Source organism: Oryza glaberrima, chromosome 5 (assembly GCF_000147395.1).
Source record: "Oryza glaberrima chromosome 5, OglaRS2, whole genome shotgun sequence".
In the NCBI taxonomy this organism is placed as follows: domain Eukaryota; kingdom Viridiplantae; phylum Streptophyta; class Magnoliopsida; order Poales; family Poaceae; genus Oryza; species Oryza glaberrima.
This window is the reverse complement of record NC_068330.1, coordinates 12,290,135-12,315,577: the sequence shown is the minus strand read 5'-3', so window position 1 is coordinate 12,315,577 and position 25,443 is coordinate 12,290,135. Positions and strand designations below refer to the sequence as shown.

The following is a 25,443-nucleotide window of genomic DNA, read 5'->3' as shown; positions in this document are numbered from 1 at the left end:
CGTTGCGCCATGGTAATTTTGTAGGCGACCCCCTTCCAGCGATAAATCACCCTAGGGAAGAACGATTTATCGCCGGGAGGAGATTATCTAGAAAATTGCCATTGCACGCCCCTCTCCTGAGGTGCCACTTCACATTAATATGCTCCTTCTGTCCTCGCCCTATGGTTGGGTGGGAGGGGCATATTTTTGCAGAACTTTGAACGGTACTTTATGTTTATAAATCTTTTAATAAATAAATAAATAAATAAATCCACTGTGAGAGCCTTTAGTCAGGCTGGTCGGCCCAGGCCCAGTTGGTCCGGCTTGCTTGGAATTCTCTCTACCCTTCCGGATTCCGGCCACCTCCCTGCCTTCCACTCCGCCGTGCGCCGCCTCCGCGCCCTCCTCCATGTCGCTCCGCCGCCTAGCCCGTTCCCCCTCGTCGCGCTCTCTCTGCGCCCCGCGCTCCTTCTCCTTCTCCACCTCCGCCTCTCCGCCTCCGCGCGCTCCCGTGCCCGCATCCCCTTCCTACCTCGCCCACCACCTGCTCGACGAATTCTCCCGCCCGCGCGCCACCCGCGACGCGGCGCGCCTCCGCCGGCTCGCCGCCGAGCTCACCGCCCCCGCCGCGGAGTCCGTCCTCCTCCGGCTCCCGTCCTGGCGCCACGCCCTCGACTTCTTCCGCTGGGCCGCCGACCAGCCGGGCTTCCGCCACTCCTGCTACTCGCTCAACGCCATGGCCTCCCTCCTCCCCCGCCACCAGCGCGCGCATCTCGACCGCCTCGCCGCCGACGCGATCTCCGCGCGCTGCATCATGACGCCAGGCGCGCTCGGGTTCCTCCTCCGCTGCCTCGGCGCCGCGGGGCTGCCCGACACCGCCGTCCGCGCCTTCGACGCCGCGAGGGCCTCCTTCGGTTGCACCCCCAACTCGTACACCTACAACTGCCTCCTCGACGCGCTCGCCAAGGCCGGCCGCGCGGACGATGCCCAGGCAAGGCTCCGGGAGATGGTGGCGAGGTGCGGCGACGGGAGCGTTGATAAGTACACGCTCACCTCACTCCTGCGGTGCTACTGCAATGCAGGTCGTCCTGATGACGCCAACGACGTGTTCCAAAGGATGAGCGAGCTGGGGTGGGTGGACGAGCATGTGCTTACGACGCTGATGGTGGCGTTCAGCAAGTGGGGGAAGGTGGACGGTGCGGTTGAGCTGCTAGGGAGCATGGAAGCACTGGGGATGAGGTTGAGTGAGAAGACATTGAGCGTGCTTGTCCACGGGTTCACCAAGCAAGGCAGGGTTGACAAGGCCATGGACATGTTTGCCAAGATGGTCAGTTACGGGTTTGTTGTCGATTTGGCAATGTACAGCGTTTTAATTGAGGGGCTCTGTCAGCAGAAGGACATTGCGAGAGCAGTGAAGTTGTTCAAGGAAATGAAGAGCAGTGGAGTTGCTCCTGACGTCCGCTTACTCAAGAAGGTGATCGAGGCTTTTTGTAGAGAAGGGGATTTTGCCGTTATTGGTCCGTTCATTAATGAGAATGCAGAGTATTTGAAATCCGGCAGTGTTGTCCCACTATACAATGTAGTTTTAGAAGAGCTTGTCCATTGTGGTGAGGTAGAAGCAGCTTATCAGTTGCTCCGCTCCATGGTATGTGGTGGTCAAGCGGTTAACAATGATGTGGCTGGTGGTGCACATATGTTGCATATCCGTGAAGATGCTAAACCAAATTCTGATTCCTTTAACATTGTTGTCTGTGGCCTATGTAAGGTTAAGAAGCTGGATATGGCCTTAGCTCTCACAAAAGACATGATTAGCCTTGGTTGTAAGGGCAAGATTTTGATGTTTAATGATTTGATCCATGAGTTGTGCAATATGGATCGGTTAGAAGAAGGATATGGGATATTTAACCAAATGAAGGACCTTGGTTTGACACCCTCAGAGTTCACATATAATTCATTGTTCTATGGCATTTGTAGGAGAAAAGATCCAAAGGCTGCTCTGGATTTACTAAGGGAGATGCAGACAAATGGGCATCCCCCATGGATAAAGAACTGCACGGAGATGGTGCAACAGCTTTGCTTCAGTGGCAGAGTAACAGAAGCAGTGCAATTTTTAGATGGAATGCTTCAAATTGGTTTTCTTCCTGACATTGTCACATACTCTGCAGCCATGAATGGAATGTGTAACACTGGAGAGGTGGACGATGCGTTACACCTCTTCCGTGACATTTCCTGTAAGTATTATCTTCCTGATGTGGTAGCACATAATATCTTGATAAATGGGTTTCGAAAATCAAGTAAATTGGATGAAGCACAAAAAATTATGGAAGAGATGTTAGAGAAGGGTCTGTTTCCTTCTGTTGTTACCTACAACCTTATGATTGATGTTTGTTGCAAGACTGGCAGGATTGAGAAAGCAATTTCTTACTTAGATAAAATGGTTTATGAAGAAAAGCAACCAACAGTAATTACATATACAAGTTTGATAGATGGATTCTGCAGTGCTGGAAGACCTGATGAAGCCATTAAGTTGTGGTGCGAAATGAGGGAGAAAGGTTGTGCTCCAAACAATATAGCATATACTGCTTTTATAAACGGGTTGCGCAAATGTGGCCGAATAGAGACTGCACTAACCTACTTTGAAGAGATGGTGACAAAAGGTTTTGAGTTGGATACTTTTTCCCTCTTATATTTTATAAACTTTTTGATATCAAATGGACATCCCATGAAGGGATGTGAGCTTTTAAAAGAGGTTCTCCAAAAAGATACCTACGGCAATAATTTGAAAATGGTAGGATTAATAAATGAAGCAGTTGTGGAGCTGTCGAAAGATGGAATAACTTCCTCAGATATCCTGAAATTTGTAGATAAAGGTTTAGTTTCAAGTTCTCAAACTTTGGACAACAAAGATGGAGACAAATGATAACGGTTACTAGCATAAGTCAAGTCTTTGTTTGTAGCCAGCATGTACTGGTCTCAACTCTGTGGTGCCAGGCTCTGTAGATTGTTCATTGCTTCTGTCTACATGTCCTTCTGCTTCGTGCAACTACTTTCCTGCAGCTTATACTGGTGTCAACTCTGTGGTGCCAGGTATGTTCGTGCTACTGCTTTTTCTGGCATTCTTGGCCTTTGTCCTGCTTTCAAGTAGGAGTACAAAGTAGTGCTGGTTGCTTTATGACTTAAATAATCACATTTTCATGAATATGAGATATGGTAGAATTTGCGTAGACTTAGCATGGATTGTTTCTGACTGGTATACACATGTTCCTTTCACCATTGAGACAGCAGTGTATTTTTTCGAGGAAGGAGGCAGGAGTTCTGCCATTCACTATTAGTAGAAAAGAAAGGTCTAATTTTTACAAAGCCTGGATATTTTACCATTGAGACAGCAGTGTAGTATGCACCTATATGCGGTTATGCACTTAACTTCATTGTAAACTTCACTTATCCTAAATCCTAGTGCTATTATCGAATTAAGTTTTTCTTATTGATTAAATAATTAGTCTGGGGACTGAGGTTTCTCCTCTTAATCTATGCTAAGACACATTTGAACCTGCATGAAGTGTTGCATTTTTTTTCCCCATATTGCATAAGAATGTTTGCCTGTCAGACTGAACTAATATGATCTAAGTTTACATGATTGGAGGCTTACTAGATTGATGAAAAAAAATCTGACCTAATTTATAGTGAAGGTAATCTACTACAAATACTGGAAGGGCTTGAGGCAAGAGGAAATTGGAGGTGGGCTTTATCTGTTACTGAGTGGGTATACAAGGAGAACATTTACGAGCATGGAAAAAGCAGGTATATTTGTGTGAGTACTACTTTTTGTTATTCCAAACTGCAAGTCATCTGTGAGATTTAGCAAATGTTTTCAATCTGCTTTTCATGTGCTTTTATGCAGGATTTCTTACAGGAGCTGTCAGAGAACGATGAGAAAATCAAGTCCTTAGTCAGCATGGGTTTTCCAGAAGATGAAGCAAAGATGGCTATTACTAGATGTGGTATGCCTCTTGAATTTGCTGCTTTCACAGGAAGGGACCTTATACTGCCTACGTTGGGTAAAATTTCGCAGGTTTCAATGCATATGTAGATATGTTGGCTGATTCAATATTATCTGGCTGCAGGAAATGTTTACTCTGCAAACCTATCTGACTATGAGGTACCTTGTGATTATAATGCATCCGAATCAAGAAATTGTTTCATTTCTTTAAATGTAATGGCACTAGCATCATGTTTATAATTTTGCAGGATGCAGAGTTCAGTTCCTTTGGAGGAAGAAAGAATACAAGATTCATGGATGGAAGCAAGAAAAAGAGTGGTATGGAAGTGGGCCACAAGGGAATCAAATGCCATTTGGTGACAGCCATGAAGAGCCAATGCCTCTGCCAAATCCTATGGTGGATTGGTGGGATTCAGCTTGCCCAGTGACAGTTTAAGGTTAGTCCACAGAAACCTTCCTGAAACCAGCTTTTGGACCACCATTCTTTTACTATGAAAACGTCGCCCTATCTTCGAAAGGTGTATGGACGACCATCTCAAGGTTCTTGTTTGATATTCAGCCTGAGTTTGTAGGTTCAATATACTTCTGCGCGGCTGCTAGGAAGATGGACTACATTCACAACCTGCCAATTGAGAACAGGTCGCCCGTTCTTCCCCTTCCACCAAATACAATATCTGAAGCCTTTCTTCCTACTAATATGTGGTGGCCCTCGAGATCCAAGAAGACAGTTCAACTACTTGCAATCTTGCGTGGCAAGCGCGAAGCTTACAGGACGCTGTGCTCTTGCTAGCTTCGGTGGAACACCACCTATGGTTCGAAAGTATATCCTGGATGAATGTAGGAAGTGAAATCTTTTCTGGGTTGGAACGAACAAGGTTGCTCCTCTACAGCATGATGGACAAAATTCCTGTTGGGAATTGGGATACGCTAGGAGTGCACAGTCAAACTTCCATATGTGAATATGGCACTAGGGACAATTTTATCATTTAATTGTTAGACTTTGCACTAGGATCACCTAGGTTAGATCTAGTCGGGTGGTCAACACCCAGTCCACCTCTCCCAAGATGAAAGCAAGGTCAAGTTTTCTATTCCATCACAGATTTGCACATAGAGCATGTTTCATCGTCACGGTCAATCACCGATGGATTCGACAGCCACTATACACATCTCTATTCAGAAACAGATACTTTTACTTTTGGGCCCTGTAGTCTAGGATTCATAAGGCTCCCCTTAAACCCATGCTGGCTACATGTTCCTTGAACATGTTGGGTGGTAGGCCTTTCGTGAGCGGATCCGCGAGCATCCTTTCTGTTCTAATGTGCTCGAGACTGATTGTTTGATCCCAGACTTTGTCCTTCACAACATAGTACTTTATGTCAATGTGTTTGGCAGCACCACTTGACTGATTGTTGTGAGCGTACATTACTGCGGGTTCGTTGTCGCAGTATAACTTTAGTGGTTTCTCAATACTGTCAACCTTTAAACTGGGTATGAACTTTAGCCAGTTCACCTGCCCCGTTGCCTCATAGCATACTATAAACTCGGCATACATAGTAGACCCTGCAGTGATAGTCTGTTTTGAGCTTTTCCATGAAATAGCTCCTCCTGCCAGGATGAACACATATCCCGATGTTGACTTTGTATTATCTTTTACAAAGTCAGAATTTGAATACCCCACTATCTGGAGCGATTCTGATCTTCTGTAAGACAGCATGAGGCCTTTTGTTCCTTGCAAATAACGCAAGACTTTCTTTACCAATTTCCAGTGCTCTGGGCCTGGATTACTCTGAAATCTGCCAAGTAACCCGGTAACAAATGCCAAGTCAGGTCGTGTGCACACTTGTGCGTACTGTAGGCTTCCTACAGCTGATGCATATGGCTTTGTTTTCATTTCATTGAGCTCATACTGATTTCTGGGACATTGCAATGCCCTATACTGCATCTGTACATGTTGAATTTCTTCAACACCTTTTCTATATATGCCTTTTGAGAAAGTCCCAATGCATACTTTGTTCTATCTCGGTGAATCTCTATGCCCAAAACATATAAAGCCTCACCGAGGTCTTTCATGTCAAAGTTTGAGGACAAGAATTTCTTTGTTTCCTGCAGTAGACTGACATCACTACTAGCCAGTAGAATGTCATCCACATACAGAATTAGGAAAATGAATCTCCCATTCTTAAACTTTGAATAAATACAGTTGTCCTTGACATTCTCTTGAAATCCAAATTTCTTTATTGTCCCGTCAAACTTCAAGTACCACTGTCTCGAAGCTTGCTTTAATCCATAAATAGATCTCTTTAGACGGCATCCCATATTTTCGTCTCCTTTCATGACAAAACCTTTCGGTTGCGCCATGTATACTTTTTCCTCCAAATCTCCATTTAGAAATGCCGTTTTTACATCCATATGATGTAATTCCAAATCATAATGTGCCACCAGTGCAATTATAATCCTGAACGAATCTTTACAAGAGACTGGAGAAAATGTCTCATTGTAATCAATCCCTTCTTGTTGCGTGAAGCCTTTTGCCACAAGTCGCGCTTTAAACTTTTCTATATTCCCTCTAGAGTCATATTTGGTTTTGTAGACCCATTTACAACCTACTGTTTTGGCTCCTTTAGGAATTTCTTCTAAATCCCAAACATCGTTTAGTTTCATTGATTTCATTTCATCTTTCATGACTTCCAACCATTCCGATGAGCGAGCGCTTCTCATGGCCTCTTCATATGAGGTGGGATCATCCTCCATATGCGACTCTTCTATATTATAAACTTTATAGTCATCACGGATAGCCGATCTTCTGACTCTTTCAGACCTTCTAGGGGCCTCCACATTTGGCACATCCTGTACCTGAGGCTCTTGTTGAGTCTCCTGTACTGGCACATTATCTGTTTGAGGCTGTTGCAGCTCCTCCTCTGGTGTGGCAACCATTTCTGTTGAATCCTGTATAACAGGTTCCTCATTTTCATTCATTGTTGCCATAGGAGAGGTAACAACAGGTGCTGGTACCTCAATGACAGGCATTGCAGGCACAACATCAGCAGGTAGAGAGAAGAAAGGTTCCTGAGTCGACGGAGCGGGTACAGACACCCGCCTCTCCTCAAGATCAATTTCTTGAACTACCGAGCTCCCCCTAATCATTTCGTCTTCCAAGAAGACGGCATGTCTCGTTTCTACAAACTTTGTATTAACTGTTTGGACAGTAGAAACGATAGCCTTTTGATCTTTCAGGATAGCCAATAAAATGGCAGCTGACTGTTTTGGGGTCCAACTTCCCAATATTTGGGTTAAATACTTTAGCCTCTGCAGGACCCCCACACACGGAGGTGAGCTAGCGAGGGTACTCTTCCTATCCATAGCTCATATGGTGTTTTGGGCACCGATTTGCTTGGAACTCTGTTGAGAATATGAATGGCGGTTTTTAACGCTTCCATCCATAAACCCAGTGGTAGTGTAGAGTAGCTCATCATGCTGCGCACCATATCCATAAGGGTACAATTGCGCCTTTCAGCTACCCCATTCTGTTGAGGTTCGCCCTGTGTTGAATACTGGGCTACTATTCCATTCTCTAACAAGAACCTTGCAAAAGGTCCATGGACTTGCCCATAAGGCGTATGTCGACCATAGTACTCCCCCCACGGTCAGATCTTACTACTTTAATCTTTATATCATGCTGATTTTCAACTTCAGCTTTGAATATCTTAAATTTATCCAATGCTTCTGATCGCTCTTTAATTGGATAAATATAACCATAGCGGGAGTAATCATCTGTGAATGTTATGAACGAGTCATAGCCATCCACACTTTTCACAGGAAATTGACCACAAATATCTGTATGAATGGTCTCTAAAATTCCTGCGCTTCGTTTTGCATCTTTTTTGATGCTCTTTACAAATTTTCCTTTAATGCATTCTATGCATTGTTCTAAGTCTGAGAACTCCAATGGAGGAAGAATTTCGTTCTTAACGAGTCTCTCAATTCTCCCCCCTCGAAATATGGCCCAAACGACAGTGCCATAATTTCGATGAGACATCGGGAGTTCTCTTTCTTTTCTTGTTTTCTTTTGTCAACGAGGACACAACATTCACATTGTCAGAAAGAGATAACAAATAAAGCTCGTCTCGCAACACAGCAAGACCAATACATGCATTATTATACCATAGTTCACATTTGCCATTTCCAAAGCGGCAATCATATCCATCAAAATCCAACTTTGATACACTTATTAAGTTTCTTTGCAAAGAAGGAACATAAAAGACATCTCGAAGTAAAAGTGTGAAGCCATTCGCGAGCTCTAGAGGAAGATCTCCAACAGCTTCAACTTTTTCTTCAACTCCATTGGCAACTCTAATGGAGCTTTCTCTTCTTTGCGTAGTCCTCGTCGAACGGAATGCCTTTAAACAATTACAAGCATGAATAGTTGCTCCAGAATCAATCCACCAAGTAGATCTAGAGTAACCAACATAATGAGATTCATTTACAAATGTAATAATGTTCTCATCTTTCCTTGCCATGATCATTTTCAAGAAGTCAGGACTGTCTTTCTTGTAATGTCCTGTCTTCTTGCAGTGGAGACACTGATCTTTCTCAATAGCGAACTGTTGTTGTTGAGGTAGAAGCTGAGACTGTTTAGCTTTTGAGGTGGGAGACTTGTGGTTCTTTTTCTTATTACCTTTAACATAGTTAATTGAACCACCATTTGACTCTTTGATTCTCTCTTCCTCTTGCACACAATTAGCGATGAGCTTTTCAAACTTCCATTTCTCTGGACTTATGTTGTAGTTGACAATAAAATTGTCAAACTGTTTTGGCAATGAGGCCATAACCAGATGGACTAGAAAATCATCTGTTATGCCCAAATCCATTGGCTTCAACTTGGAAGCCATGTTGTTCATCCTAAGGCCCTCTTTGTTTAGGCTTAGGCTTATTGGCCTAGACTTTTAAGTCAGCTTATTGGCTTATATGATTTATAAGCCAGTGGATTTAATGTCCTAAGTTTAGTGGTGGAGTCATACATCTATCTCATATAAGCCAAAAAAGCTTCTCCAACCTAGCTTTTGGCTTAATAGTGTTAGAGTGGCTTATGGCTTCAAAAAAGCCAAATAAAAAAGCTGCTTGTTTGTTTTGGCTTAGACTTTTGGACTTATAAGTTGGCTTATAAGCCTAAACAAAGAGGGCCTAAGTATGTGGTCTCTAACACCACCTCCATGGTACCTCTCTGTCACAAGCTGCTTGATCAGTTGTGTAGCATTAGTCTTTGAAGAGCCAGCTGCTTGATCAGTTGTGTAGCATTAGTCTTTGAAGAGCCAGTAAACTGACTCTTTATTCTTTCAAGGTACTCTGAGACAGCGTCACACTCTGGTATTGAGCCCAATATGGTTGGCTCAATCGTGTTCTTTACCACAGCCAAACATTTCTTGTTGGCTAAGGACCATTTCTTTTGTTCAATGTCATACGACATGATGAGAGGAGTATTGTCCCTTTGTCTCTTTTGCCGGTTAGCATCTGACTCATTTTCACCTCTGACAAGTGCAGCAGGTTCTATAAGACATAGGGTAGTCAGCACCCAGTCCACCTCTCCCAAGATGAAAGCAAGGTCGAGTTTTCTTTTCCATTCTGTGTAGTTATCTCCTTTTAGGGTCGGAATATTTTTAATGCAACCCATCAAGTAGTAGCCACCTGAAATAATCATGTACGGTGAGAACAAAATTAACATTAAAATATTATGCATTAAGCCTATGTCACCGTTGGGCAGAATTAGACATAACACATATAACCATAACTATGACATTGCAATTATCAACGTTGGTCAGAAAATTACAACATCATAGCACATAATTAATGTTCCTAAAATTAAATTCTCTCGTTGGTTCGAAATTTAATTTTAGAAACACTAATTTTCATCAATTTAATCTATTTGCAGCGGAAAAACTATATAAAAATCATATGAACAACAGCAAAACTCTGTAATTTACTCTCTGTAAAAGTTCTCCCGTTGGTTCGAATTTAAATAGAGGTAAAACATGCAAAATCAATTCAAAATTCTATTGAAATTTGCATGAAAATTATACAAAATAAAAGGAAAATTTGCTAATGTCCCTCTTCATCATTTTCGGTCCCCCGAGGGACCTAATTTGAACTTTTGCCAGCGGCCCACGGCTTTTTGGCGCGTGCGGGCGCTCCCTCGTCCCCCAGGCCGCAACCTGGGCCTGGGCCGGGAAAGTCGCCGCGCGCGCTCTCCTTCTTGGGCCGTTTTTGGCCCGACCGTCACCGGCCGTCCGATCCGCTAGGGTTCGATCGGACGGCCGGGCGGGGAGATCGGGCAAACAAAACCCTCGACCCCTCCCAGCCGCCGCGCCGAACCCTAGCTTCTCTTCTTTCTCTCTCTTGCGAGCGCGCGGCCGCGCCGAGCGGCGTCGCCGACGCCGGCGGCCCTTGCCACCGCCGCGCCATGTCTGGCGCCTCTTTTCTTTTCTCTTCTTCTACGCTCCCCCCACCGTCTCTAACCCCCACCATGTGAGAGAGAGCGGCGGCCGAAAGACGGAGATGGCGGCGCCGCCGCGGGCCCCCTCGCCGGCGCGTGCACCGGCGGGTGCGTGCATGGCCGTCGAGTGGCTCCTCGGCGGTGCCCTTTGCCCTCCCCCCCTTTTGCCGGCGACGGCTGGCGACAAGGTAGGGTTAGGGTTTCGATCTTTTGATCCGTGTGGATCTTGTGCTTTTCTTTCTTTGGATTTCTTTCCCCGAACCGATCTAATCACTAGGGTTGCTCTGATACCATTGTTAGACTTTGTACTAGGATCACCCAGGTTAGATCTAATCGGGTGGTTCTATTTGGGATTGATGTTTGAACAATAGAGATTGAAAGCGGGAGAGGGTTTAGATAGACCGACCGGTTGAGGTGTTGGAGGATGAAGAAGCGCCGGCCATCGTCGTCGTGGTCGCGCGGTTGTCGTGGATGCGACGCCGGTGAGGTTGACGGCGATGACGGTTGCGGCAGTGGTGGTCGTAGACGTCCCGGCGATGAAGCGTGGCACGGCGGTGGCGTTTCCCGTCACTGGTTATGCCCCCTCTCGATCGGTTAGGGTTTTGTGGGGTGGAGTGGCGGCGGCGACGAACCTCGTACCGTGTGCCGCCCCGTCCTCCACCCCCTTTTATATGGCGCAGTGTGACGGGGGCCCACCAGCCATTGGGCTGGGCACCCCCGATCAGGGCGCGGGTCAAGGCCCCCTTGAGCCGTTGAGATCCATCTAACATTAATATTAATGTGGGCAAACAGCACCATAACTTATTGATATAGATGCATAGAGTAAATATTTTTTGCAAACTCGATGGTATTGAGTAGAGATGGGCTTACTCAGTAGCTTATCATAGAAATGAGCAAACTCGATGGCATAGAATTTTTTTTTCTTTGAACAGACACTGCGATATGTTTTCTCATCCAACATTTGTTGTATTTTGTTTGTGGTAGACATTATTTCTTATTTATTTTGTAATAGGAACTCCTTACAAGGCATAAATATAGTGCAGCTAGCAGAGTTTTTCTTTGAAAGAATTATGAGGGGGCAAGTTTTTTCAACTTTGATTTGAAATGGGTTTTATTATTTTTCTTACAGTACTAGTAGCTAAATGTCTGAGCTTTGCTATGAAAAAAAAATCATAATATTGCCTAAAATAAATAAAAGTATATTTTTCATCAATATGTTATCCACCTTTTTGCTACGAGGAATACTCACGTTGATTTAATTTTATGAGGCTATCTATCTATTTAGATCTAGTTGTTTATGTACTACCTACAATATGTAAATATGTAATTATAGTTTATTTTGTTTTGAGTTGTTTTATCACTTAAAGTACTTTTAAGTATGATTTATATCTTATACAATTACATAATTTTGTGAATAAAACGAATGGTCAAACATTTGTTCAAAAATCAACGACATCATTTATTAAAAACCAGACTGAGCATATATTAAGAAGTTTAAGGGCTAATGTGTAAAATCTATAATTGGAGTAGGTGGGGTCACAGATTTATTGCCATTATCATTGAAGTCTTTTTAAAAAAGTATAGACACCTGTGTGCAATATGAACAGGAAATAAAGGCACTCTCTCTATTTCTAATTTGACAGAAAACATCCAAGGAAATCTTGCAAATTTCATACTATTAGATTGCTTTAAGATTTGTATGATACCACATAAGCCTAACTTCTCTCATCCCTCCTCACTCCACCATTGCCTCGACTCATGCATCGCCATTCACCACTGCTCGATTCCTTTACTCTTATACCTTCGCCACTACCCGGTCTCACCGGCTAGCTAGTAGGCATGAGCGAGGCCCTTCGATTGACCTCCTCATCCTCTTCCCCTGCTTTCTTTGTCTTTCTCAAACAGGTGACGACGAGGTGCCTTTGTCCCGCCGGTGGCTTCTCACCACTTAGACACCACCTCCTCACTGCAAGCTTTGGTTCGCCCTAGCCACCAATACCGGTCCATCTCACTCTTCTCAATCCCCATGGCTTTGGCATCGTTCACCTATATCCACCACTTCCTACATCTATCCCTCTAAGCCTAGCGTGACCTCCTCTCTTCTCCCTCCCACCCCAGACCCAACCCAGGATTGAATTGTCGCTGATGTCCATACGTGCGTGAACACTCGACATCAGCCTTTTCGAAGACGAAAGCATCCAGGCGTGTTGTTTATGTTCTAAAAAAAAAGAAAAAAAAAGAAAGGCGTGTTGTGTATGTATCCGAAGTAGGATGGCACCACCTTTTGGCTTCAACGACCCTGACTCAACTCAAGCGCATATCAAATGCACAAGAACCGAGCGCAGGGGACTCCGACTCGGACTCCGAGTCTGTCACGTATAGCCGACCATAAATAGCCGCCGCGCTCCTCGTCTCGTCCTTCCCCCACTTCTCTCCCATCCTCCATCGCACTCACTCCTCACCTCGATCCATCTGCGCCTGCGCGGGCCTCCCCCTCCCATCTCCATCTCCCGCGGATTCGCGAAGCGCCTCCCATCTTCATCTCCTCCCCCGCGCCGCGGACCTTACGCGGCCTACGCACTGTGTGACATGGCGCCCCGTGGGCGCCGCCTGACGGAGCAGATCCACTCGGAGCACCAGGTGGTCGCCGCCCTCCTCGACAAGGGGGAGGCCTTGGTAATGGCGGCCCGCACCAAGGGCGCCCATGGCGGCGCCGCGGCGGCGGGGGAGCAGCACCCCGATCACCCTAGCCGCGGCAAGAAGAGCGGTCGTTTCTTGCGCCGCCAGGAGACCCCACCGGAGGCCGCCACCGCGATCGACGGGGATGTCTCTCCCCCCGAGAAGAGGAGGAAGACGACGGCCGCGAGCCCGATCGTGGAGGTGGAGGTTGAGGTGATCGAGCCGACCATGCCCAAGGCGCAGAGGGACCGCCTCTACGGCCTCCTCGCCTCGCTGTCGGCGGACACGCCTTTGCCGCCGCACATCGTCGGCCTGATGCGAAGCCAATGCTGCTGCGTCGTGGACCCTAACGGCGAAGAGATGGATGTCGATCTTAGCTCCGCAAAGGATGCTGCCTTGTTCCAGTTGCTGAACCTGCTCGTGGAATTCGCTCAACAGCAGACCACCAAGATTATTGAGGAGCAAGAACCGCCCAAGATCGAGGCATCCGACGCCACCAGCAGCTCGTCGATCTGCGACCTCCTCGAGGACGGTGAGATAGCCGATGAGGGTGCGGCCATGGGCATGGACATCTGCGGCGGCGTCTCTCCCCTCATCGTGGACAGTGCTCAGCTCTTGCCACTTCTGAAGCAACAAGAGGATGACGAGTTGATCGACATCTATGGTGGCGTCTCCCCTGTATCAGTCAACAACTTCCCTGATTCTCCTCGTTCGAGCAGCAGCAGGAGCGACTCCTCATCATCCTCCAGCTCTAGCAATGGCTCTGGCTCCTCATCTTCCAGCAGTGGCGCCTCTTCTGGATCATCATCCTGCGCCGGTTCATCCTCCTTGTCGTCGGGAAGTGACACCGACGCCGACGCAGACAGTGCGAGCAACAGGCCAGACACCACCACAGATCATCCCACCGAAGCTGAGGTGAAGCCAATGGTGGAGCACGAGGTCATGGAGCAAGACAAGAAGCTGATCACTGAGAGGGCAGCAGCATCTCCTGCATCTCAGCTCTGCATCACGGACATGGGCATAGACATCTGCGGCGGCGTCTCTCCCCTGGTCGTGGACAAGGCTCAGTTCTCGCCGCTCCCGAAGCAGCAACAGGAGGATGACGAGTTGATCGACATCTGTGGCGGCATCGACTCCCCTGTATCGGTCAGCAAGTTCCCTGAAACTCCTCGCTCGAGCAGCAGCGACTCTTCCAGCAGTTCATCTTGCAGCGGTTCATCCTCCTCGTCGGAAAGAAACGACAGTGCGAGCAGCAGGCCAGACACCACCGCTGATCATCCCACCGAAGCTGAAGTGAAGCCAATGGAGGAGCAGGAGCTGATTGCAAGGGCCCAGGAGAGGCAGAAACTCCAGCGTGAGCTCGAGAGAAAGGCAGCGCGTGAGCTCGAGAGAAAGGGCGGCGCGTGAGCAGCTGCAGGAGATGAAGAGGACGGCGCAGCCGGTCTTCGACATCATCGATCCCAGAGACATGAAGCAGCTGGGGATCTCCGGCGAGGCGCAGTACATTGTCAGCCCGGTGAAATCTAGGGACAGCCTGCGTCGCCGTGGAGGCGGCCTGCTACAGAGGCTTGGCTTCTTCCTGAAAGCAGAGTTTTGATGAGCTAGAGCAGAGTAGGAATAGGACCATGATCTCGTCTGTTTCTGCTGTCTGTTCGATTCTTTGGTTGCTTGTCAAGCCTGCTTTGAGCCTTAGAAATCTGTTTAATGTAATTTACTTGAAGCCATTGTTTTATTTGCAGCCAACTTGTGCTGGCAGTAGCCCCATCATATGTATACTGTACATTATTCTGATGATATATGAATGTGATATGATTTGTCTTAAACAATTGTTTCAACCTTATTTCAATTGTACGCTTGGGCTTATGTTTATGCTACAGAAGCTCAGCTTCTTCCTGAAACATAGGCCAGCAGAGTGTTGACGAGCTACAGCAGGGTAGGATTTGTCAATGATTTATCTACTTCTGTAGATTCTTATAAAATAGAAATTTCCAGGGACGATTCTTGTCACATTGGTCATGCTCTGATTAATGATCTGGTCTGTTATATGACGATTTGACTAGAATTGCATTAGGCAAGTGTTCCTAGTTATTTCAATTGTACGCAGAATTCTGAGTTTTCACATGTTTGTATAAAACAGCTGATGCAAAAGTGAGGAGCAGGAACAGCATTTTTACATGTTAATAAACAGAATAGAGGAGAAACAATCGTGTTAAACAGAGGATGCTACTGCATGCACAGAGAAGGAGAAGCAAATGCCTCAATAACAAAGATAACATTGCTGCTTGCCACTTGCAAAGCAGCATAGCAAAAATTGTTGCATCTGTAGTGCAGGATGATCAGTGCCCCTATTTCAGATTACCGCCTTCGTGAGAGTTCTCTGGTTTTGGGAAGCCAATGCTTGCAGGGTACATTGATGGATTGCTTATCCCAAATACAATTCTGTGATCTTCAACAGCAACAATCTTGCCTGCTTCGTCAACACGTAGGGTGTAGGTAGCCGTCATCGCAAATTCTGGATCTCCTGTGTAACCTCTAAGCAAGATTCAATGGAACAGTTGGTCGCGATTGCATTGGGGCCTATATGAGATCTGGAAGCAGCATACCCATACATGCTTTATACAAAGTGAAAATGTTAATTCAAGATGCTTCATGAGGCAAATGCTTATTAAGAAGAATTTGACTGATGCATATAACATAAGAAGAGAAAACAAGATACTTGCGCACATGGGTGCTAATTTAGCTAGGATTTGCATGTTAACTGAACATTGATATAACAGACAAAGCAAAATATCTTCCACAGTGAGTTTGAGGGTGCCGAGTGGTGAAGAGTTTGAGGGTGCAACAAATTAGTTTTCTACTTTTCTGGAATATTTCTGTTAGTAAGAACTGAATGGCACATGACATATTCCTGAATAAGTAAATAAGGAACTGCAAAATAATTACCTGACCAAGTTGATATATCCAGGTGGCAACCTTGAGTCACTTTCCTGAATAATTGTGCCAAGAATTTTCTCTAGTGTGATGCCGTTCTAAATTGTGTTTGCCCATCCCAATTCTGTAGCAAAGCAACATTTCAGTTAGGAAGGTGGTATCATGAAGTAACTTGTATCACATATCCACAAAGTCACAGCCTCAGAGACGTAAACACCAATGCAGAAGCAACTTTCAGCAAGACGGCAACAACTGAAACTTATTTGCTACACCACATCAAGATTTGGAACATATCCTTCCAACCTCATCTCATCAACCAGTAGGTCTAGGACCTGATACATACCATCTGCACCATGCTGTGGTTCGTCCCCTGCATAGAATTCAAGGACTTTCCCACTAATCTCAACCCAGCTGCAACCTGGAGTTTTGTTGACACCTCTTTCCCTCATTAGCCCTCTCATCTTTGCTGAGTCATCCAATCTACCTGAGCTGGCGTATATCTTGGACGACACCACATAGTTCCACGAGTTTGTGGGTTCCAGCTGAATGATCCTGTTGATGACCCTCTCACCAATTTCAACATTCTTGCATTTTCGACAAGCTGCAAGCAAAGCCCCCAACATCACTGCATCTACCTTGTCAGGGATCTTCTCGATGAAGTCCCACACTTCCTCCAAATGTCCACTCCGCGCCAATAGATCAACCATACATGAGTAGTGCTCAATCTTAGGAATAATCTGAAACTCAGATGTCAAGGAATTGAACCAGCGCTTGCCATCTTTCACTAACCCAGCATGTACACAAGCAGAAAGGACACCTATGAAAGTGATATCATCTGGCTTGAGCCCATCCTCGTTCCTCATCAGTTCAAAATGCTGAATGGCTTCATCACCTTGCCCGTTAAAGGCAAGGCCACAGATAAGGGCATTCCAAGAGGCTACATTCTTGCATCTCATCTTCCTAAACACTTCTATGGCTTTGTCAAGATCTCCACACTTAGCGTACATGTCCACTAAGGCTGTCCCGACGTAAACATTGTTGTAGAGACCTCTGCATGAGGCGTAACCGTCCAGTTCAGAACCTAGCTCCAGAGCTCCAACAGCAGAGCAGGCCGAGAGGACTCCAGCCAATGTTATCTTATCTGGACATACGCCTGCTTTCTTCATGTTGTGGAACAAGGAAATGGCTTCATTTGACATGCCATTTTGCGCATATCTGCATAATCTTAAATGCAATATATAAATAAACAAGCCAAAAGGGATAAACTAATTAGCTTATTTCAGGTAATAATCAAAGAGTTTTATATTCTTACCCAGTAATCATGGCATTCCAAGCGACTACGTCCTTGTCAATGATGCTGTCAAACACACGCCGCGCCTCTGCAATCTCTCCACACTTCTCATACATACCCACAAGTGCCGAGCCAACAAGAGAGTCCGTTTCCATCCCTGCGGACTTCGACCACTCTTCCACCCACCTTCCAAGCACCAAATCTCCCTCATCCCTGCATGCAGCTAGCACGACAGCCAACGTCACGGCATTGGGCACAACTGCACCGTCCTTCACCATGTCCCGTAACATCCTGCCTACCTCACCGTTCATCCCCACCGGCCCATATGCCTTCATCATAGCGTTCCAAGAGACCACGTCTCGGCTGGGAATTCCGTTGAACACCTTTCGTGCGGCTCCAGGATCATCAAGGTAGGAGTATATGGTGATAAGAGAATGGACAGTGTGGTCGTGGCTATTCAAGTCGATCTTCTCAAGCAGCGCGTGCGCGACGGGCGAGAGATGGCGCGGGGCATCGGGCGGCGGCGAGGAGGAGGAAAGGAAGCGTGTAGGAGTCTGGGCGGAGGTCGGAGCGGAGCATTTCGAGGAAGAGGCGGAGCGAGGTGTGGGGACGGGAGGAAGCGAAGAAGCGGATGGCGACGTTGTAGGAGAAGGCGGTGGAGGCGGGGTGGGATGCGAGGAGCAGGAGAGCGTAGTCGGAGGCAGCGGCGGTGGAGTCGGTTGTAGCGGCGGCAGAGGAGGAGGTGAAGAGGGAGAGGAGCTTGGAGAGGAAGTGGTTGTAAGGGAAGGAGGCACGGTGGGCGTAGTGGAGGAGGTGGGCGTGGAGTTGCTTGACGGCGGCGAGGGAGCGGCATTTCGGCAGGAGCTTGGAGGCGAGGTAGGACCGTAGGAAGAGGACGCAGAGGCAGTAGCCGGCGAGGAGGAAATGCGGATCATCGCCGGCGACGAACCGTGGAGCTATCCGCCGCCGGTGCACCGGTGAAACCCTCCGACCTTTTCAGTTCAGTTCAGCCTCGACCGCCGCCGCCGGCCACCGGCCGCCCCGTCACGGCGTAGCGAAAATGAGGGGATTTGCATTGGAGGCGCCCAAGGAGGAGGGAATAGATGGGCCCAGCCCAGCCCTTGCCGAGGGCTTGGCCCGCGAGGGGAAGCAAATTTCGTGGATGATTAATTTAAAATTAGTTAAAAAATATAAATAGATTAATATGATTTTCTTTAAGGGAACAATCTTTTAAGGATTTTGTTTAAAACAAACATACATTTAATAGTTTGGACATGCACGTGGAAAATAAGAACACAATCATGCTTGGACTGTCAACGAAGGGTGATTTTTTGCTTACATGCATGAGGTCTTCTCGGGTGACTCCAAACCTGATGCTTTCTGAAATTTATACTACAATTAATAACTTCACATATTTCTCACATTTTCTCTTCTCATACATCCTGCAGCATTGGTACACAGTGTCGGTTACATTGCAGAAGCCAGACATTACAGGGGACGGCCCAACCTACAGATAACTCTATTTTATTTTTCAAATTCATTCTCCACTAATCTACATACATAAAATAATTCATGTCTCTGGTAGTTTGCAAGCTAGCAGTACTTATAAACCACATTATTGAAAGGGACTACCGCTGCTTTAAATAATACCGTCATGGTCTATACATATGACATGTGCATAGACGTATGGTTTTGAATAGAACCCTGATGAACCCTGAAGGGCTTTAGAGTCTTGATTTTGCTGGTGAGCCCATCACAATCATCACTTTACCAACGGCCTTCCTGTCTCTCAGGGCTGCGAAAGCGAGATGTGCCTGTAGAGAAGTTAACATCACATAGTTCACTTATAAATGATAAGGCAACAAAACACAACGATAAGAGAATTTTCAATATACACAGTAATCCATTTACAAGCTTGAAGATATGAACAGTAGTTACAAATGGTAAAAAACCCACGTAGTTGGTCCTTATTCTGACTGGCTGACAGTACAGTATAATCTGGGCAGTTGATCAGCATACAAAGCCAGAAATTGACTAAAATCAGTACCATTTTCTTAGATAAGATGCACCACTGGCATATATTACCACGTGTGTCCGTGTTGACATGCTCAGGCAGTCACGCCTAGTTGCTTCATAAGTACATTTTAGTATACTGGAACTACTTTGACTTTATAAGTATCAACAAGATTGGATCGTAATCTCAAAAACCAATATGGCAGCCAAATGATGCAAAAAGTGCCAAGCAACTTTAAGCTATCCTAGCTGATGAAAAGCTCACATTACAAATGAAAGATCCATTCAGAACATGGGAGTTATATATAAATATTGTGCAGAGCTGTCTCTAATGAAATTTATGTAAGTTTTTTGCATTCAAGACTTATGTGTCGTCTTCAAGATAGATTGGGCCATGCGACGTTTCATGTGACATGTGGTTAGTGTTACAAGAACTGTAATCATAATAAGGTTTGTTAAAATGTTGTCGCTTACCTCAGGGAGCCTGTAAGTGTGGGAAATCTGTATTTTTATCAACCCCTTTGAAAGCCATGAAAAGAGTTCATTGAGGGAGTCAATGAGTACAGGTGGCCGATGAGTGAAGTAGCTTCCCCAGTACAAACCATGAATTGTCCAATTCTGAAACAGCACAGCAGCAATTAGTTACTCGTTTTCTTTTTTTTGAAAAAAAGTTATGTATGAAGACATTTTATCTGCAATCAACATCATCCAATCTGGTGCTTCAAATATTCTGAATTCCCCAGCAATTCCATTTTACATTCTAGCTGGAAAGCTATCGTGCAAATTCAAAGTCTTCTAAAAATTCAACTTTAGATTGGTTGATCATATTATTTTTTCTGATTCCACAGATGCAATCTTTACACTACTGTTGTCTGCTTCAAGTATTTCTTAATTCATAGGATTCTTAATCCTCAAATTAGTTTCAATGAGAATGAATTCAGGCTAACCTTGCCCAATCAATAATTCATCAGAATTCATATCAGACTCTCGCTTATTGAGAAAGGACCAGTCCCACCTCTTAAGCAAATGGAAGCTTGTCTAAAATAGTTATACGGTGCACAAAAACAAGGTACATGACAGTGAATCCAGTTCCCTATGATGCTCTTAAGAGAAATGAATAAAAGTCAGCAGTGATTAAATCATTCTGATTCTACAATGGAGTGCATACAAATAAGGCATAGAGCTGTGTGTTGAAAAGTAAAAATTCTGGAAATTCCACAAGAAAAATTGGTTTACCTTAACAAGAGCGATGTTTGCTCGAATAATTGGTACATCTCCACTGGCAAATCCAATTATCAGAATATGTGCACCCCAATTGAGAAGTTTTAGGCTATCTTGTGTTAATTTGCCTCCAACAGGATCATATAAGACATCAACACCTTTGAGGCCTTTGGCTTTTAAAAAAGATTTGGCACTTTCCATAATACTTTCCTTGCTTGAGTCAATTACATGGTCAGCTCCTATAGTCTTGAGATACTGCAATTTCTCAGTTCCCCTAAAGTCAAGAAAAAAAAAGGGGATATTTAGGAAGAGAACACAAATTGGTGAAATGCAATAGCAACCGTACAACAATTATCTCATCACACCAATCACCTAGCAACTGCAATAACAACAGCACCACAAACTTTTCCTATTTGTACAGCAGATGCCCCGACACCACCAGCAGCACCCAGAACAAGTAGCACCTGCAATCACAACCTTTATTAACAATATCCGACAATGTACTGGGAGCACATCCGAGCATTATAACCTTTATGTTTGCTAAAGCTATATGCATGTGTCTTAACTATGTTTTGCATTACAATACTAAGACAAGCATCACTCACTAGAAATCTTAATATGTATATCGTTACTAGGAGCTTTGGTAGCTGACTCTTAATCAAAGAAGGGAAACTGTAATGGACATTGATTTACCGATGGAGAATGAAGACCTGCACAAAGATGGGATCGCACTCATTGGTGCCAAGCTGGATTGCTGAGGGATTCTGAATTTCTGATCAAACTAGACCTAACTTATTTCTTCTTATTGCTTAATCATAATAGAGGTGCATGCATCCCTTTCATAGGGATGATTTGGTATATTACTGAACAGGTTTGAGTGAATAGTAACTTCACCCATTAGAAGATTTAGGCTGAATTCGTTTGGAAGAGATGGGAACCAATCTCCTGTGCATGGAAAACGGAGCGGTATATTAGCACATGATTAATTAAGTATTTAGCTTTTTTTTTTCAAAAATGGATCAATATGATTTTTTTAAGCAACTTTCCTATAAAAAGTTTTTGCCAAAAATGCACCGTTTAGCAGTTTGAAAAGCGTGCGCGCGGAATAGAAGGGAGAGGAGTTGGGAACATGCGGTGCCAAACACAGCCTTAGGCTGTTTGGTTGCCACCCTGAGACAAATCTGCCTAGCCAGAGACAAGCCTGAGAAAAAATACACCTTGTTTGGTTAGTGCCTGAGCCACTCCTGCGCTCCATACCTTTCCAGGCCTGGGCTCTCCGGCAGCTCAACCAACCTGAGTCAGGAGACCAAATTTGGTGACCTCAGTTGCATGCAGAGCCAGGCCACTTGATTAGCCGAAGTACTTCTCTACTAACTGCTGAATTAAAGTAATTCTCTCACGCTGCAGCTGGTTGCTTTCTTTTGCATGCACTATCTTGTGATTGGCAAACGTGCTGAACTGCTCTCCACTTGATTAGCTAAAGATATGTTATGAGACTATGTAAAAAAAATATTTGTTAAATCTCTTAAGTATCTATATTGGATTTATGATTAAACTCCAAGCTTAAAAAGAGAAAAATGCCAGATAATATTAGTTTTAAGTGTTCTCAGGCACAGGTCACCAACCAAACAAGTTTCTCTCAGGCATGAACCACTCCCACCTCATGCAACACTCAGGCACATATTTTTCTCAGGCATGACGCCCAGGTCACCAACCAAACAAGCTTAGAATCCTGACCTTCGGAATAAACCATATCTCAAATAGATAGGATACAAACAATTATTCTCTATGCCAGGAAGCTAATTAATTAATCAATATAGTATAGATATTCTTATTTTGGAAGGCAAATGCTTCCCTAGTCCTACTGCTACAGTACCATTAAAAAACAGAACAGTACTGACAGATTTCATTAATGTGAGAATAAAATAATCAAAACCCCTGTATCAGATCATCAGATGGTGGGTCCTAAATGGAAGGGTTTTAATTGGAGACACCAACAAAATGGTGCTATGGTAACGGTACTGCAGATGAACAGTGCCTGTACACTGTAGCATTAGAAATATGCCCCTAGATGATTTTAGTTTTCAAGGATAGGAAATAGTTAAGTGGTATCCTATCTGTGGACCTTTATCCCAATCTGTGGACCCTTCCTTATCCACGAATAAGCATCCATAACATTTTGACCTTATCAGAACGGTGTGGATGTTTGGGTACTGTTGCAGAAGTTCACCTCTATGATAGAAACTGTAGAATTTAAGTTATATAGAAAATTGACATAATAAATTTCATAAATATAAAATACAAGGCCTATGTTTGACCAATAATGGCCATCAAAATGAGCCATTTGAGGTAATGCGGTCTAGCTCATAATATTGTGTGTACATGATATGTCACAAACGAAGGTAAGACACTGATGCCACTGCCACATAACTTAACACACTAACAGTAATTATGGATATAGAGATGTGGAGCAGCAGCAGAGAGATGCTGATTTACTCAATGCAGTGCTCCGAGAATGTGGATGGCCATTCCAAAGGAGATTTGTGCCGTATCCATGATGAATGTCCATAACAATAACATGAACAATGCACAAGTACCAAATGGATATCTTATAGGCATTTTATAAACAAAGAGATTAACACAGGGGTGCACCTGGCCAGCCTTTAGTTGAGCTCTGTGTACAAGGGCCAAATGCGATGTACCAAATGCAACAGGCAATGCTCCAGCAGCAACAAGGTCACATCCATCAGGCACCAAAAATCTGATTCGAAACAACATAGCACTGATTCAATAGAACATACCAGAATAAATAAGATGTTTCTCTATTGTGTAAGTTCCCTGATTATTGGCCAAGTACAATTCAATTTTTTCCTGCAGACCTGCACAAAGCATTAGCTTTGAGATGTGCGCCTGTCTGATTATGATTCTGATCCAACGATTTAAAATGCATGTTATACTTACAAAAAAATTCTGGTAACTACAGATAGCCCCTCATATACAAAAATTCAGAAATTCACATATATACAAGTATCTAACCAACATTTGCTTCCTTTATTTTGTTTCACAACAGTGCTAACTGTTTTACTCTGCAACTGCAACCACCACAAGTGCAGCTATTGTATTAGTTGATTTATACATTGCATATTGCTAAGATAAACAAACAGGAGACATACTGTGCGCTTTGTTTGCTAGTGAAATCAAGCTGAAATAACAAAACAAAATACAATCCAGTCCTCACTACAACATTAACATCGCCTTTTTTAAGGCATCCCGACAATTGAAAGATTCCACCTCTTTATTAGGGGATCAAGGCTTAACTATCTATAGAGAGACAGACAGCAACATTCTCATCTTTTTCATCGAAAACCAGCATAGTCTCTCCCACTCCCACATCCCCATATTTAGGCATATCATAGAATAAATAGTTTTTAAAAAGAAACATTTACTCCCAAAAGCAAACAACCCTTCTCATAAGCTATAAAATCTGCATAGCACCTACCGAACTAGCAGAAAGTTTAACTCTACGATCGGACATGAGAAGAGCGAACAGATATAAGCCGATGTAGAAATGCTTCAACAACTAATCGACTACATACAAGAAAATGCATCGGACAATTGAAAGAGAAAACCAAATATAACTCGTGATGCTGTATCCCACTAATTAAGGCATGTACTGATAAATTAACCCAAAAATGGGGATTTCCAAAGAGAGAGCCACTTGGAGTAAGCTAATCTTCCAAACGGAGATCACCATACGAGGCAGCGAGAGGCGAAAAACCGAACTCACAGCTGCTTCTCGTCGGCGACGATGAGATCCGCGAAGGAGCCGACGGCGGCGAGGCCGCAGACGCGGTCCCCGGGGCGGAACCTCCGCACGGCGGGGCCGACGGCGTCGACGAACCCCGCGTAGTCGGAGCCCGGGACGAACGGTAGCGCGGGGCGCTCCTGGTACTTGCCCTGTACCTGCAGGTAGGTGGCGAAGTTGAGGCTGGTGGCCGCCACGCGCACCCGCACGGACGTCGGCGACGCGAGCGCCGGCGCCGGGTGGTCCCCGGTGACCGGCGCGAACGGGGAGGCCTCGCCGCCGGGGGCCAGCGTGGGGTCCCCGAGCCGCCGCACCACGAGCGCGTCCATTTTTTCTAGGCGGCGTCGCGGCGACGGCGGCGGGCGGTGCTTTTGGATAGTCAAGGAGGACTCGGGGCGGGGATTCAGAGCATCACCAACAGTCCAACAGAATCGGTATATTATTCTCTATCCAATAATCTGAAGATATTTTTTGAAAAAAATTGATCTTATCAGATTCTCTAATCTCATTCCTAAAATTCCGAATATACTTGTAGCCGGGTGACCGGCGCGGGGGAGCCAGATCGGACGCTCCCCCGCGCCCCTCTCCACGTGTACCTCGGCCCACCCACTACCCTCTCTCATTTTTCCACAGCCGTCCCCACGTGTGTACCTCGGCCCACCCACTTCCCTCTCCCATTTTTTCACAAAAGATGTTTCACCTAGTTTACTTATAATGTTTCACTATTTCTAATGTTGCAGTGAATTAAAATATTCTTTTGCAACAAAAAAACCCACATATTTTGGAAACTCTCTGTTAAGGGAATTTGGTTTATTTTTTGTTCCATAAAAATGTTACACCTAGTGTACTTACAATGTTTCACTATGTATAAATCTAATGTTGTAGTGAATGAAATATTCCATTGCAACAAAAAAAACTCACATATTTTGGAAACCCCCTATTAAGGGAATTTGGTTTATTTTTTGTTCCACCAAAAAATGTTTCACCTAGTGTACACAATGTTTCACTATGTATGGATTAAATGTTGCAGTGAACTG

At 45.0% G+C, this 25,443-nt stretch overlaps 3 protein-coding genes and 1 pseudogene across 5 annotated transcripts; 2 read left to right on the top strand and 2 right to left on the bottom strand.

The window, feature by feature from the left end:
* Positions 1 to 293: 293 nt before the first annotated feature.
* LOC127775134 (putative pentatricopeptide repeat-containing protein At5g08310, mitochondrial) lies at positions 294 to 5,958 on the top strand. Of its 3 annotated transcripts, none has more exons than XM_052301448.1 (6): positions 294 to 3,066; positions 3,669 to 3,780; positions 3,881 to 3,980; positions 4,104 to 4,138; positions 4,228 to 4,416; positions 4,539 to 5,958. In XM_052301448.1, exon 1 carries the CDS (start codon positions 389 to 391, stop codon positions 2,897 to 2,899), a length of 2,511 nt encoding a protein of 836 aa, XP_052157408.1. In that variant the 5' UTR covers positions 294 to 388; the 3' UTR covers positions 2,900 to 3,066; positions 3,669 to 3,780; positions 3,881 to 3,980; positions 4,104 to 4,138; positions 4,228 to 4,416; positions 4,539 to 5,958. The 3 variants fall into 3 exon arrangements, with proteins under 3 accessions (XP_052157408.1, XP_052157407.1, XP_052157406.1); XM_052301447.1 differs by having other exon boundaries at positions 3,664 to 3,780; positions 4,552 to 5,958; XM_052301446.1 differs by having other exon boundaries at positions 3,664 to 3,780.
* Positions 5,959 to 10,373: 4,415 nt separating this feature from the next.
* LOC127775136 (lisH domain-containing protein C1711.05-like) lies at positions 10,374 to 14,971 on the top strand. Its single transcript, XM_052301449.1, is given in 2 exon segments — positions 10,374 to 14,540; positions 14,542 to 14,971. Coding segments are annotated over 2 exon segments (1,686 nt in total). The 5' UTR covers positions 10,374 to 13,055; the 3' UTR covers positions 14,743 to 14,971.
* Positions 14,972 to 15,743: 772 nt separating this feature from the next.
* LOC127774172 (pentatricopeptide repeat-containing protein At2g34400-like) lies at positions 15,744 to 19,023 on the bottom strand (annotated as a pseudogene).
* On the bottom strand, positions 18,793 to 24,842 carry LOC127774457 (uncharacterized). Its single transcript, XM_052300711.1, has 6 exons — positions 24,389 to 24,842; positions 23,254 to 23,362; positions 20,974 to 21,065; positions 20,617 to 20,875; positions 19,855 to 19,998; positions 18,793 to 19,181 (listed from the first exon to the last, which is right to left on the bottom strand). Exons 1-6 carry the CDS (start codon positions 24,733 to 24,735, stop codon positions 19,092 to 19,094), a joined length of 1,041 nt encoding a protein of 346 aa, XP_052156671.1. The 5' UTR covers positions 24,736 to 24,842; the 3' UTR covers positions 18,793 to 19,091.
* Between the last annotated feature and the right edge of the window lie 601 nt (positions 24,843 to 25,443).

Coding starts and splice junctions, on each gene's coding strand:
- LOC127775134 (XM_052301448.1), top strand. CDS start 389: ATGTCGCTCCGCCGCCTAGCCCGTTCCCCCTCGTCGCGCTCTCTCTGC.
- LOC127774457 (XM_052300711.1), bottom strand. CDS start 24,735: ATGGACGCGCTCGTGGTGCGGCGGCTCGGGGACCCCACGCTGGCCCCC. Junction 19,999..20,616: donor CAAACATCGCTCTTGTTAAG/GTAAACCAATTT, acceptor GTGCTGTTTCAG/AATTGGACAATTCATGGTTT. Junction 19,182..19,854: donor ACACTTACAGGCTCCCTGAG/GTAAGCGACAAC, acceptor ACTTCTCTACAG/GCACATCTCGCTTTCGCAGC.